This window comes from Ictalurus furcatus, chromosome 15, assembly GCF_023375685.1.
Source record: "Ictalurus furcatus strain D&B chromosome 15, Billie_1.0, whole genome shotgun sequence".
NCBI classification, from domain to species: Eukaryota; Metazoa; Chordata; class Actinopteri; order Siluriformes; family Ictaluridae; genus Ictalurus; species Ictalurus furcatus.
In genome coordinates, this window is record NC_071269.1 from 15,651,991 (window position 1) to 15,667,090 (window position 15,100).

At 38.1% G+C, this 15,100-nt stretch overlaps 2 protein-coding genes across 3 annotated transcripts; one reads left to right on the forward strand and one right to left on the reverse strand.

The window, feature by feature from the left end:
• Nucleotides 1-448: 448 nt before the first annotated feature.
• Nucleotides 449-10,141, reverse strand: slc35c2 (solute carrier family 35 member C2). Its single transcript, XM_053643190.1, has 10 exons — nt 9,642-10,141; nt 8,854-9,006; nt 8,523-8,673; nt 7,304-7,367; nt 6,222-6,294; nt 5,048-5,216; nt 4,216-4,299; nt 3,871-4,046; nt 2,658-2,787; nt 449-1,555 (listed from the first exon to the last, which is right to left on the reverse strand). The coding sequence occupies exons 2-10, from the start codon at nt 8,962-8,964 to the stop codon at nt 1,449-1,451; spliced, it is 1,065 nt and encodes a 354-aa protein (XP_053499165.1). The 5' UTR covers nt 8,965-9,006; nt 9,642-10,141; the 3' UTR covers nt 449-1,448.
• A 304-nt stretch (nt 10,142-10,445) lies between these two features.
• taf13 (TATA-box binding protein associated factor 13) lies at nt 10,446-11,418 on the forward strand. 2 transcript variants are annotated; one of them, XM_053643191.1, is made up of 2 exons: nt 10,446-10,678; nt 10,780-11,418. In XM_053643191.1, the coding sequence occupies exon 2, from the start codon at nt 10,808-10,810 to the stop codon at nt 11,180-11,182; it is 375 nt and encodes a 124-aa protein (XP_053499166.1). In that variant the 5' UTR covers nt 10,446-10,678; nt 10,780-10,807; the 3' UTR covers nt 11,183-11,418. The 2 variants fall into 2 exon arrangements, with proteins under 2 accessions (XP_053499166.1, XP_053499167.1); XM_053643192.1 differs by having other exon boundaries at nt 10,447-10,678; nt 10,783-11,418.
• The last annotated feature ends 3,682 nt before the right edge of the window (nt 11,419-15,100 follow it).

Sequence of the window (15,100 nt, forward strand, 5' to 3'; positions counted from 1 at the left end):
AAAGAATTTTCTGTAATGTTTGGGCAAATTAGCATCACACTAGAAGCTGTCAAGTGGAGTAATATTGGTAAGCCAGGCTATAAACAGGAGTGGGGGGTGAAAAAACAAATCCATCCAGCTAATCAGGAAATGGAGATAGTTTTACTTGCCTATCAATTAAAAAAAAACACCTGCTTGCACTAACATTGAAGTGTTACAGCCTGAGTTTGTTGTTGGGGTATTTGGCGTCGAAGGGAGCGCTGAAGGGAGGGACCAGATTCGTTGGAATTTTAAGCTTCTCAGACAGTTCACTTCAGCCCTCTGGCACCCGCTGGGTAAACTCAGTAAGGTAGGCTCCTATGGGGAGCTATATATGGGGGCCCCATAGTCCCTTCTCGCATGACTGGGTACAACACAGTAATGAGTATATCTGAGTATTAAACTTACAAGGTACTGCTGAGGAAAATAATCAGGATCAATAAAACATTTAATCAGGATAATGAGCTTTCACAGTCACAAGGTATAGCCTAGAGAAGATACAGCTATGAAGAATAGCCCATACATAGACTTAAATCCTAAAATTCTGTTTTAAATATTAAAATCAAATGTAAAGTATATTAAAGGAATATAAAGCATGGTAAACCTCTGAATTCAATTCAAACTCATCTCATCAACCTCTAATTACAAATTATTACTCGTTTAGTCAGATCTCTTTGCTATAACATGGTCTAATAAATAGCGTTGTATTCTTCCGCACTGTGAACACGGGTGTGTTTACTTTAAAACCGGTAATAATTTAAACATCAACTCATTATGACGTGTAAATGCCAGAATGTGAGGAGAGCAGCCTGGAAATTGTGCAGTGTTTATGGAATGATGACAAATGAGCTAAATCCTTTATTTAAAATAAATCTCCTTAACTATTATTAAAGTACATAATTAACAAATTATTACATCACCTAAAAATCAACCATAAATCAATTACTCTTGTGTAAACAAAAATTCATAAGGCCACATGGAAACTGTCCTGAGTTTCAACTGAGAAACCTGGCTACAGGTGCATGATAGAAATAAATAATTCAATCAAATGTCTGAAATTTCTAAACATTCTGATTAAAGTGTACACCATTAAGATTTATTAAAAGAACTCTCATTTCACATCTCAGTCAAGGTGCTTAGTGAAGCATAGTTTTTGGTCCATTTATAGAGCAGATAAAAGCCTTTAATGATTTGGAAATTGTGAACATACTCATCATATGAATGAACCATGCAGCCCTGGACCTGTTCACAATGACTCAATGACTAAAGTGCAGTGTTTCCCCTGTAACAGCCATCTCTGTTCCTCGAACACTGCTGATGTGCAGAAATATACCATATGCTCAACGGGTCTCTGATCACCATGATCGTCCTGTGGGTTTCTGCTTCTTCTGCTTGAAGTGTGTGTGAAACTGTTACGGTCTCACTTCATTTTATCCCTCATTCTCTGCCTCAGAGCAATCATCTCTGGAAATAAGAAGAGGGAGCTCCATGTCTGGGTTTTCTCTGCCTGGCAGTGATCTTACTGTAGTTCCATTACCTAAAAATAAAAGAAGCAAACATATTTAAGTGGGAAAACACTTGATCAGTGAAAACCTCTGTAATATATTTGAAAAAAGGATAATAAAAAAATATCCTGGGGAAAATAATAACAGGACTAATGCTTGGGTCATGATTCGGGCTGCATCAATAATGATACTATTATCTGGTATCTGTCTGATACTCTGTCCGTATAGGATTTTGCAGAGGTTTTTATTGTGATTTTGTGATTTTTTTTTTCCTCCTTACCTTGCAGAGTTTTTGAATTGGCGAAATTACGATAACACAAAATTGTTTTGCAATGTTGGTTTGAAAACGAGACCTTTTAGCTGTACTCGTGTTCGACGCACGTGAATCAAAGAGGGTTTTGGCTGAATGCGCGTTGTGATGATGTCACATGATGCGCCTTGCCCAAAATCTTCGGAAAAATCTGCAGTAATTTAGAAAAATTGCAAGCTCCTCAGAATACTGCGCAGTTAGCTTGATTTTGCGTTCATTTCTGATCGCAGAACTGCAAAATCCTGGTAGGACTGCAATTAAAAATGCTCCAATACCAACATCCAATACCATGTGATATAATGTAACATAAGCTTAGTGTACGTTCTCACGCTAATGAACAGACGACACAAAATGACAGCAAGCACAGAAAATCAGTCTGCAAACTGTGCTCTGTGAAAATATCAAGAGCCGCATCAGTGCTATGAACTGCGTGCATGCAGAGGAATTGGCTACACAGCTGTGAAGTGTACACGTGCACAGAAAATGTCAGACATGAGAAAGCACTAACACTTCCTTTCCCCTCACGCACCAGGGTCTATATTTTAGAATTCATAGCACCTTGAGCTCATATTTAAGGACTATGCTTGCCGATAATGTTCTGCCACCCTCAAGCTCTCTATTAAAGATACTTCAACACCATTCCTGCTAAGTCTTTCTTATAAAAATGTCCCATTTTGTATTCTTGCCGTAAAGTCTAGTCATATAAAATACTGTAACTACAGTATTCAAAGTCATAGTGTCAGGTTTATTTAAGCTGGCTGAAAAAAAAAATGTTGGTATGGCATAGATAATAAATGGCGGAAAAAACAAACAAACAAACAAACCTTTGTTGTAGTATGTCTTGAGAGCCACGTGTAGCGAGATACCCGACAGACAAACAACAAACCCCAACCAGTTCACTGTGCTCATTTTGTCTCCCATAAATTCTACTGCAAGCAGCAAAGTGCACACCTCCTGTAAGAGATACAGAGAGAGGGAGAGAAAACGATACGAAGATAATGAGTCCATGAGAAATTTTCACTGCCATTTATAATAAAATTTGTGCGTTGTTTTTATTTTATTAGTTGGTGTTTTCAAGATGGTGGTGCAGAACGATGTCTAGACTCTACCACTCGTGTTCAACAGGTGACTGTGAAGACTATAGTCATGATTGACATGACTTTCATACTCATCAAGCCAGTCAGTAAACCCTGTGAATGGAAACATTGTCATCCTGGAAGAGACCATGCCCATCAGAATAGAAATGTTTCATGATTGGATAAAGGTGATCAGTTAGAATAGCTTTGTATTGATTTGCAGTGATGTTTCCTTCTGGGACAAGTGGACTCAAATCATGACAGAAAAATTCCCAAACTGCATTACAGAATGTTGTTGTTTTTTTCTTTCTTTCTTTAATGTGGATTTTGCCTGTCTGCCAAAGTGTCTACATTATTTACCCATATGCATCTGATTTTACCATATCGGTTTTGTAGAATTAAGCGAAGCTTTGCCTGACTGGTCGCACACACTACATGCAAAGGAAGGAGCCAATAAATCCCAGTAGTTAACATCTTCGTGGCTAGTGATCAAAAGACTATTATCAACTTGCAATTGAGACACGCCAAATCTTAAGGACACACCTCTTTAAGCAATAGCAGTAGATTACTTTTTTATTACTAATGACTTTCCCCCCGAATTTGGTCTTGACCAATTCCCATCCACTAGCTCTTTCTCCCCTATCACATGACAGCTACTAACAGAGCAGTGTGGGTAAACGCATGCTTCCTCCAAGACACATGAAGGCAGCCAATTGCATCTTTTCTGCTCATGCTGTGTCACCAGGCAGCGTAACACTCTCAGAGGCGAGTGCTACTGGGCATACATGCATACACAAGCTCACGGACACCCACGATTGACTAATGTCGCTCCAATTGACAGGAGAGAGAGGGAGCATGTCACCAACACAGTGATTGGAAGCTATTTTAACAAAAAAATTTTTTTACAATTTCACTAACAATCAAAGGTTTAATGTTAATTCCAATAAGTGTGTGAATTCACCTTAAAGATGCCTGCGATGGAGAGCGTGAGGCTGGACGTACGGGAGACAAGCAGGAACTCGGAGAAACCGAGCCCAAAGGCCAGAGAACCTCCCACAAACAGAACCAGGAGAGAGTAGAGCAGCGGATTGAGCTCATTCACCCGGAACAGCTTCTCTGTTGTACTCAGATTCAGCCCTGCACGCACACACACACACACACACACACACACAAAGCAAAACAACCTGTGACGAACTGGGGTTTGCAGCATGTCATACTGTAGTTCTAGAACATTTTTAAAGAGGAACATTGTATAATTATATAAAGGGTATGAAAGTGAACAAAAAGGAAACTGTATCAGACAAACCCTCATTGAACATGAAAAGAGGAAACAGTCCCATGAACATGAGCGGCTGCAGGTGATACATGGTGTCTATAGGGTTCTGGAGCCCTGCATTGGGGGAAATCAAAAGAGCATGCAGAACAACTTTAAAAGGTGTTGCTAATAATTTCTAAAGAAAACCCTATTAACATTTACTCCAAGCTAGAGGGTTAAAGACATTACCATGCCTCTGTTAGGCCTTTGGGTAGTGTCAGGATTTGAATTCTCAAACTTCCAATCAGGAGGTCAGCAACTAGAAAGCAAAATCCACCCTGAACAACATACTAATCTTTAGAATTAAAATGTGATCTTTAATGGCATCGAAGATTTATTTTCTAATCAAATAAGTTGACTTTTTCAGTTTAAGCTGACTTTCATTTTTAAGTTGACTTTCTTTGACATTTTGGTCCATCATTTGGTCTTCATTTCTACCTAAAGGGACTGATGCAGCAGGGCTTTAGTCTAGCTCTCTCAAATGAATTTCACTTATGAATTCTTCTCAAACAGATAAAGGTCTGATGCGTCAATTTTCATGCTGACACTGCTGTCAACATAATTGTCATCTCATAGATCGCTAACTAGCTGAACCAAGTCTCTGCTGTCTTCCACATGTCACAGGAATAATGAAAATACAGCACCTACCAACAAATAAACACCAGACTCGCTAAGCACATCACACATATTTCAAGTTTTTCCTCAAGGACTTTTTCTTTAATCACTGAGCCAGCATTGCCCAGTGATTTGTACTATATTAATTTTTTTGGGGCGTTCCCCCCCTCAGCACTCTCATCGAGCAAACGCTTTGAGTCAGACTCACCGAGCTCTGCTTTCTGTATGAGGAGCTGTGTGAGGGTCCAGCGGATCCCGCCGATAAAGGAGGCCAGCAGGACCATGATAAAGCCCTCCAGATTAAATTGAGTGGACTTAAGTGTAAACATAAATAATCCAACAGCTATCAGCAGCACTACCAGGATCAGGAATGGGTTCTGGAAAACAAAACAAACAAAAAAAAAACAAAAGAAAAAAAACATGAACTACGTGACCTAACTAATCACGCATACAAGTCATGTCATGGCCTCAGAAGTCAAACACAGTGCCTTCACTCAAATCAAACTTCTGCTGCACGTTAATGTCTACTGCATGCCAGAAAAGACCAGGTACATTTCAATGTGCTAAGTGAGGGGCACTTGCTTTTCCTCTTGAGCAGCACCACCATCATTGTGGGGGGTGGAGTGGGGGAGGGTGGTTGTCAACCATTGAAGCTGTCCAAGGCCCAGGACAGGTGAGGAGCCCTGGAGGGTTTAATAGTCCACCGACATACAGAGTATTATCTGAAAACGTCTATCTGCTCAAATTATAATGGTCAGAAATGTAGGCCTATGCATCTCATCAGATAAGTTTGTAAAATTGTTTGGTCTAACGCATTTTCATGGTAAGCTCTTCCACACCCACTGAAAATTTGTGGTTAAATACTGACATTTTCTCATATGTAGAGGCCTTTTAGTTTCTTTAATTCGTGCACATGTGCCAAGATATCGCAGGCACAAAAGGAAAAAAAAATAGAAAAATGGTTAGCTTAAGGGAGTGTATAGCAATACTGAATATCCAATTTAAATGAGTTATAGTTTGATTATGCGCTACAGCCTTTTACATTTCGCAGGTTTTGTGTACGTTTCTTTGGGGGCGCATTCTGATTTTGATAAATGGCTTGTCCATACAATATGCATGTCAGGCCTGTCCCTGAATCATGTTGATTCCCTTTCATTACAAAGGAAGTAGTCCAAATAACAAGCAGGAACTAGGAGCACAAGAACACACGTGTGATCTGATGTGTTAAAATATGTGAGCTGTCACCCTCCACAGCTGATAGCATTAGGAAATCAAAAATCGAGTAGCAAATCTGGAAAAGTTAAAAAAAAAAATCAACAAAAAAAATTAAATAACAATCAATGGAATATTCCGAATATATTAGAGTCAAATGAAAGGCTCACCGGTTCTTCCAATTTGAAGAGCAGGGAGAAAAAGAGAATGAAGAGCACAGCAGAAGACTTGGTCATTGTGTATCTGCAGGAAACACACACACTGATGAGATGTTTTTAAAACACATGTACTGTTTCAGTCATACGTACTAACCTAAATCTGTCGCACTGACGTTACGTACGATGTACACTTAAAAAAAATTAATGCAAACAAACATCCTAGTAACACTTGTACATACGGTCCACTCCAAAAGTGTTGGAACAGCAAGGCCAATTCTATTGTTTTTGCTATACACTGAAGACATTTGGGTTTGAGATCAAAAGATGAATATGAGACGACAAAACACTTGAAAAAAATGTGTGGGTTCAAACAAAAGGTTCCATGTTCTAAGTTGTTGAACACACACATCTAGATGTAATTTATATGAGGAAATGAAAGCTGAAATTCTGATCCGTCATTTCATGTCCATCTTTTGATCTCAAACCCAAATGTTTTCAGTATACAGCGAAAACAACTGAATTGGCCTTGCAGTTTCAATACTGTCAAAGGGGACTGTACATAGTATTTAGAAATTAAACACTGGTTTTTTTACCACCTTCTTCCTGTTTGTCTGTGCAAACATAGAAAGTGCACCAAAAATTATATAAATGCATTCTCAGTGCCAAATCGATTTAATAATGATTTGAACCAAATATGCTATGTATTATGGAGTCATGGGTGGCAGAACAGGAGTGCTCAAGAAGTACAATGTATTCTGGATATCTGGACCGATGAACACAAAAAAATGCTTGATACAGGTTATATAATTATAGCTCCACCCCAATCCCCCCGCCACCCCCAATAGTATACATTATTATATCATTTGTTTATTCTTTAGCATAGACTCAAAGTTTTTCACTTTTGCAACTACATTTCAACCTCTATCTCTTAACATACACCCACAACTTCTTTTTTGTTTTCTGATCTGCTTAATTATATGCTGCATGAAACCAAGTCGGATCAAACAGAAAACAAGCTGAAAGTAACAGCTGCACAATGATTCAGACTGGGCAATCCTTGAGAGCTGAACCGCCCAACACACAAACATACTCACAGACTGATAGTGATGAAAAGGAAGCTCCAATTGGATAGTCCAATGTCCAAAGCAGTAGCCAGTGCTGAAAGAGAGCAAAATTGATTTTAAACAAACAGCCTATGTTCTCAGAGTAACTGCGCTAAGTGCTGCAACATGAAGAGAGGAATCAGTTGGATAGGTAGTTACCTAAAATGTATGTTGCTTTTGTGATTACATTGTATGTACTGTACGAAGACATAAAATGAGTACATTGGGGAATTAATGGTCATCTAAAGGGCATTTGATATAGACTTGCCATGATATCATAATTTTCACATCAGTATGGTGTCCCTAGTCCAAACCAGTAATACAAATACTAGCGCTGATTGGACGCTAGATAATGCTCTGGGGTAACTGTGGGTTGTTGAATGCCCAATGTTGGTGTTTTATCACCTTTCAGTTTAGCTGCTTCAGCAGGGTGATGAGTGCAAAGAAGTGCAAATAAATTTGACGTGCTCCATCCTCTCGCTGAAACTTTTGTCACACAATGTCTGCAGATGTCTGCTTCATATGCGTTTTCACGTTCAAGTATTGCCACATGGGAGAGGTCACTCCTCTTTTAGGAATCAAGCGCTCTGTCATTTCAATAATGGTCCGCATTTTGTCTTCTAAATGTGGCTAGATAGATAGCTTCACTGAGTTCTGTTTAATATTTTACATGCTTGTGCTTCCCCGCTGACCTCACACAGTTGTTCCTGTCAGTTAAATGCAACATCATCTGTCAGTGTACGTGCTATGCTACCTGTGTTGTTTTGATGCTTTGGTAATTAAGTTTCAATGCATTCATTTAATTTCATTTTATCATGAGTCGCAATCTCTTCATTAGGCAACTATACACTATTTAAGGCTGTACTATTCGTTAGTATATTGATATAGGAACTGTTATTATAAAGTAAGTGTCATTCATAATGTTCCCCGCTTTAAACCGGTGTAAAATTTTCTTACCGGTATCGTCCATCATTGCCGTGGCAAGCCTAATTTGATATTGAAGAACTATTAAACTACATTCTTTAGACATTACTGGTAAATTGCTTGACAACTCACGGCACACAGTCACAGTCAGCATGGACTTTGATCTAGTTTAAAACATGAACATGATTGGACTACTTATCTTATCACGCTCACCTCAACTGCCTTATAACTAAGTGACCAAAAACATGGATGATGAAAAGCCCAGGTTTATGTGCATGTATTGTACCTGTTGGTGCCACCTTGTAAATGTAGTCCTTCCAGCTTAGAGTGACTCTAGGTTTCCGTGTCCAGCACTGCATGGCACACCGTGTCATCGCAGACAAACAAAATATGATGATGAGGTGGAACAGGGTCATGAACAAAGGATAGTGGAAGTCCTATGGACAACAAGAACACAGAGATAAGAACAAGGTCTACAGAAAAAATAAATAAATAAACAATGTCCAAGCAACTATATAAAACAAAGTCACATGGTACTAAGTGTATTGAAATTTGAAATGTTCAGTCTTTATGATTGCAGCAGCAGGTCTTAGAAAGATATGCCTTGTATTCCTCACCTTCATGAGCCACTTGTTGTAGAAAGTGATCCCGATGGAGAAGACGTAGAAGAAAAGGACCAGGCCTACAGTGCGGAGAGCCCGACAGATGATGGACATTAGGTATGCCATCCCGAGCTTCTGCTCACATCCAGGCAGCAGTAAGGAGACTAACTAAAAGAAAATGGGAATTTATAGACCAGTCACAAAATAGTAATACCCATTACGCGCAGTCTAACAACAATGTTTAGTTGTATTGTATTCGATGGTTTGACAATATCTAGGCTGAACTGATAGTCTTTAAACATTGATAGTATTTAACACTAGATTACATTAGCATGAAATATTACTTACATGAGCTAAATACATGATTAATAAAGTGAATTTTCCAGTGGAACTGGGTACTGAAGGTCAGCTAGAAGACTCGAATGACATGTTTGTGTATGTTCTAATACATTTACTACTACTACTACAAATAATAATAATAATAATAATAATAATAATAATAATAATAATAATGTGTGGTTTGGCCACTGTTCAATAGTGGAATCCAACAGCTGTGCTGAAAATGAACTTTGAGAACATTCCAAAAAGTAAACAGTGCAAAGTAAGCATGTGTTTTCAGTCTTTCCTCAGACAGTAGCTGGGACTCCGTTAGCGTGTTCAATCTGCTGAAACTATAAAACTTTAGATTACAGTCAACACGACCAGCTGCTATAAACGTGTCATTTTCAGGTCCATGAACGTGTCTCCGGATGGGTGCTGACCATATGATTAATGGTAGATGTTTGTACTGGAAATTCTCCTACCTCACTTGTAGCAGTTTCCTTTCCAACGGAAAAAAGAAGGTTGCAGTTGAGATATTAAGTTACCATAACTGTTACTGTGCCACCACGTAGTCTAAATAACTACTGTTAATGAAGCTACGGAGCATCCACTCGCACCATCCGAACGCATAACCTGAACACCAAATAGCACGCTGCTCTCTCTTAAGGTGCACTACATAGGGAGGAGAAAGGAGCGGCTTCTCGACCTATAGTAGTACACTAAATGTCCAATAAGACGCCGTTTAGATTTCAGCCATGTTGCTCGTGCAGCAAGTACACTCCAGTGACGTGTCCATGCAGCGCACTCTGGGATACATTGACTCTAGCGTATTACTTACTATTAATTATTCATCATTAACAGATTGTCGGGAATTCATGAGTGTTTTACAGCGGTTTTCTGTTTTTTATTTATTTAAATAATAATAATAATAATAATAATAATAATAATAATAACCTGAACAATTAAAAATATCACATACATAAGGGTATGGTTCTCTAAATAATAGTGACAAGAAACAGGAAGTGTCTTTTTTTGGGGAGGGGTGGTTTTGGTGTTGCCAGGTCTGCAGGTTTAACATCAACCAACTATGTGTTAACCGCTGGGGTAGAGCGAAGATTTGTCTATCCATATTTCGACTGATAGACCCTATCAGTCGAAATATGGTCTTGTAACTGCAGTAAGGTATGTTAGGTTTAAAAAAAGACTAGCTTTACTCTATGAATGTGCTTGTTATGTGTCAGTGGATGGTTTATGAAACTATATAGAGAGTGTTTTAATACTGCTTTGATAAAAATGTTTTGTATATGCTACAGTATAAGTGTATAGTGTGTATGTTTTACAATATGTTTCATATTTTAAAAAAAATTGTTTTAGGCTGGGCGCGTTTTATTAGTTTGGTGTAATGGTTGGAAAAGGATTATATATACGTATGCTTGGCAACCCGTTCAACCGGAAGTCGGAATTTCACCCATCGGTTGTTTGTGACTGCTGCTTTCGAGCGTGTTGACACAGAAACTTGGTAAGTAGCTTGCTTTAAATTCAACAGCGTGCGTGTTATTGATACAAACACAGTATAAAAACAATGTAATTGTGGTTGGTTAAAGAGCTCAATGTTTACAGCAGCTGTTTAAAGGCTCCTGATTCCAACATGGCGGAGGAAGACGACGATCCCGGCTTTGATGAGGAGTTGGATGAAGGGGGAAACGGTGCAGACGCGGGTCACGGCAGAAGGAAGAGACTGTTCTCGAAAGAGCTTCGTTGTATGATGTATGGCTTCGGCGACGACCAGAATCCGTACACAGAGTCCGTGGATATTCTGGAGGACCTGGTGATCGAGTTCATCACGGAGATGACCCATAAAGCCATGTCCATCGGACGCCAAGGCCGCGTTCAGGTGGAGGACATCGTCTTCCTCATCCGGAAAGACCCGAGAAAGTTTGCGAGGGTGAAAGATCTGCTGACGATGAATGAGGAGCTCAAGAGAGCCAGAAAAGCCTTTGATGAAGCCAACTACGGGTCCTGAACTGTCATATACAGTGCTGTAAGCAGCTTCGTCAAACTGACTGCAAGGATGAACATGCTGCAGGAGCATGTGTGCTGAGTTCATTGGAAACTTTACTTTTTATGTATTTTTATACTTTTGCATAAACTGTATACTTGAAATAATCAAACATTTATCATATTAGTTCATAAGTGAACCGCATAGATATTAGTGTAAAGTAAGTTGACCAATAAAACATGTATGAAGTACTGAACAAAGGGTTTTTTTCCCCATATAATGCAGAGACATACACATTATTACATTCCTCAAAAACAACAAGCATTATTTTTTAACTCACTGATCTAAACTTGATAAACTAGTACCAATAAAGGATACCAAATGCAACCTAAAACATTTGAACCCTGTCGGTTGTATGTATCCACTAGGTCTTGAAACAGACCTTTGCTGCATCCCAATTCACATCGTTCTATCATGCATTAAAAGTGCGTACTCTTTTTCTGAAGGGAAAAGTACATAATTTTGAGTGTGTAGAAAAACAGTATGCAAGAACTGGGATATACTAACACGTCATATTACAGAAGATAACGTTGTTTCCTAGTTACATTTCAGCCTTTCTTCGTTCATTATTCCTTATATAATGTATACTATATAATTGAACTTACCATTCCCATGATTTATTTACACCTCTCTAAAATGTTACTCTTTTTACACAACGTCCAACCATTAATCTTATGTGACAATAAAAAAACTTTTAGTGCTCAACATTTAAGTTCTTACACTTAAATCCTGAAGATGCATCCCAGACATTCGACTCGTCTGCCATGTTTGCTGGTTGAATTTGACAACATGAACTGTCACAAAACTCCTCCCTTGCACAAAGAGTGGGCAATATTAGCTGGAAAAGTGTCCACTCTTCGAAAATCTACTGGAAATATTAGACAATCCAGGGACGTTTGGGATGCTCATTTCAGCACACTATGCTTTGGAGCATACTTGTTCTCATCTTGGATATTATTTAGGACAGTATAGACAGTTAGGATAGTGGACAAATTTAACCACTGAACCACTATTTCCTCTCTAACACTGGTTTAGCTTGATGATATTCGTAAACCCTACCTATGTACACTAACATGAGGATGTTTTTGATAGAGACTACAAAGCATTTATTTAAGTCACTTGGATAAATGTGTCTGCTAATTTATCTGAAAGTAAATTCAAGTCAGAGGTTTAACATAAAGATGCCAATTGTATATGTTACCAGTGTCAGAAATGCAGTGGCTGCAATTCTTTGTTGGTGATATCTGCTGCTGAGAAGATCTTCCTAAATGCAATAGTAATATATGCAGTAAATAATAAAGCAAAGAAGAATCCACTCATAGCGCAGATCACTGTCCTTAGATTTAGAAACTAATTAATTTACTTGCAGGGCTTATACTTTAATTTACTAGTTTTGGCACAAAATGTATGTCACAGTCAAGAACTTACTGGGTGTTTACAGTTTATACACTAAAATACTGTTATACTGATTCACCAATGGTTTTGACAATAATATACCATGCATTCTGTGTTAAAAATATTTTCTCAATATTGTTAAAAGCAGTGTAATACACTATAAGAAGAAATAGGTTAAAAAAATGAACCTTTTGAGGTAACTGGAGATTGCAACTGTGGGGGAACCAGGTTAATTTTTTAAACATTTTTGAAATGGTTCTAATTGGAACCCTCTCTTAATTGTGCATTAACGCCCCATCAGAGTTCCTTTTTGAACCTGTTTCTCGACATCCTTACCATATTATTATTATTATTATTATTATTATTATTATTATTATTATTATTATAATACATTGCTAATTTAAACCCATTTTACAACATAGACACAACACAATGATTGTCCATAAAATGTTTAATTCATAAATATATAATTTGGGCACAACACCACTGAACAAACAGAATTACTTGAAACAAAGGAATATTGTCTTCATGAAAAAAAAAATCAATTTCATACAACATTTAACAGAATGTAACTGGATATTTAGAAAATAAGATAATGTTTAAAACAAGATAACCCATTCCACATAATGTATTTACAGTCCCCTCTGAAAGTATTGGAACAGCAAGGGCAATTTTATTTGGGTTTGAGATCAAAAGATTAATATGATAAAATAGATCAGAATTTCAGCTTTTATTTCCACATATTTACACCTAATATGTTAAACAATTTAGAACATGGCACCTTTTGTTTAAACCCACCATTTTTTTCTTCTTCAAGTGATCACAAATATTGGAACATGTGCCTGACAGGAGTTTCTTGCTGCCCAGGTGTACCCTGTTAGATTGAATGTTTAAATAATTAATAGCTCTGAATGTCTAGTCTTGGTTTAAGCCCTAGGTTAAACCAATGTTTAACCTAGGGCTATGTAGACTGCATTAGTTATTAAAAAGGATCAATCAACATGAAGGCCAGAAAGCTGTCTATGGGAGAAAAGCAAGCCATTTTAAAGCTGAGAAAAGAGGGAAAATCTATCAGAGCCATTGCACAAGCCTTGGGCATGGCCAAAACAACAATTTGTAATGTCCTGAAAAAGAAAGAACCCACTGGTGTACTAATTACTAGACATGGAACAGGTCAACCAAGGAAAACAACAGCAATTGATGACAAAAACATTGTGAGAGCTGTGAAGATAAATCCAAAACAACACTGGTCACTATCACCAACAAGCTCCACAGGGCTGGGGTGAAGGTATCACACTCCAACATGTGAATAAGACTCCTAGAGGAGAAATATAGACGCTGTACCACAAGATGCAAACCACTCATCAGTAAGAATAAGAAAGCCAGCTTGGAATTTGCAAAGAAATGCAGAGGTGAGCCAAAAAGTTCTGGAACCAAGATTAACCTCTATCAAAGTGATGGAAAGGCCAAAGTGTGGAGAAAGAATGGATCTGCTCATGATCAAAAACATACAAGCTCATCTGTGAAACATGGTGGAGGTAGTGTCATGGCTTGGGCTTGCATGGCTGCTTCTGGAACAGGCTCACTGATCTTTACTGAAGATGTAACACCTTTTTTTTGTGCATGTAATGAGTTCTATGGATTATTTAGTATTGTATCAGGTGCAGACTAGTGTTATTAGCTATGAGGGACATGTTCTGTAATACCTGTTGCCAAAAGTCTTCTCTCGGTGTGACTGTTCAGTCGTGGGAATGAGGATCACATGGGAATGATGAAAAGGTGTCGTTTTGACATATGTGTTTAAGGTGCGTAATGCCTTTTTCTACCCATGTAGAGATGTTTGTTATCTTAATTGTTTATGAAGCTGGGGTTATGTCATATGGGAGTTTGTTCAGTTAGTTGGAGTGGTGAATTAATTGTTTTATAAAATTTCCACCAAGCTGTTGAAGTCGCTGCACTTCTTGGAGTTTTGAAGTAGGGGTGGCGTTTGAAAGCTGTACTGAAGTGTCCGAGACACTGATTTTATCGTATAGTGTCTGTTCATCTAGCCAATTCTCATTTATCTGACTGGGCTTTATCCAATTGATTATATATTGGAGTTGGTTAGTGAGGTAATTGTTACAATTAACAAGTTGTCCCTGAAATTTGGGTCTTTGTAAAGTGGTCATGTGTGCTCAATTATTCCTTACGTAACACACACCTTAATGTAACTATGACATTAAGTCCATGTTATCTTCTTAGCTTTTCAAGAAGGTCATAGTTATTTTTGATAGGTTATGTTGTCTTTGGTAACAAGTTGTCCCTGAAATTTGGGTCTTTGTAAAGTGGTCATGTGTGCTCAATTATTCCTTACGTAACACACACCTTAATGTAACTATGACATTAAGTCCATGTTATCTTCTTAGCTTTTCAAGAAGGTCATAGTTATTTTTGATAGGTTATGTTGTCTTTGGTAACAAGTTGTCCCTGAAATTTGGGTCTTTGTAA

Bases quoted from the DNA above. Each gene is read 5' to 3' on its own strand.
- slc35c2 (XM_053643190.1), bottom strand. From the start codon at position 8,964: ATGGCATACCTAATGTCCATCATCTGTCGGGCTCTCCGCACTGTAGGC. The intron at 4,300-5,047 runs GTGAGTCTGACT...CCCCCAATGCAG, and splicing joins CATACAGAAAGCAGAGCTCG to GGCTCCAGAACCCTATAGAC. The intron at 4,047-4,215 runs GTTTGTCTGATA...GTGTGCGTGCAG, and splicing joins TCTTTTCATGTTCAATGAGG to GGCTGAATCTGAGTACAACA.
- taf13 (XM_053643191.1), top strand. From the start codon at position 10,808: ATGGCGGAGGAAGACGACGATCCCGGCTTTGATGAGGAGTTGGATGAA.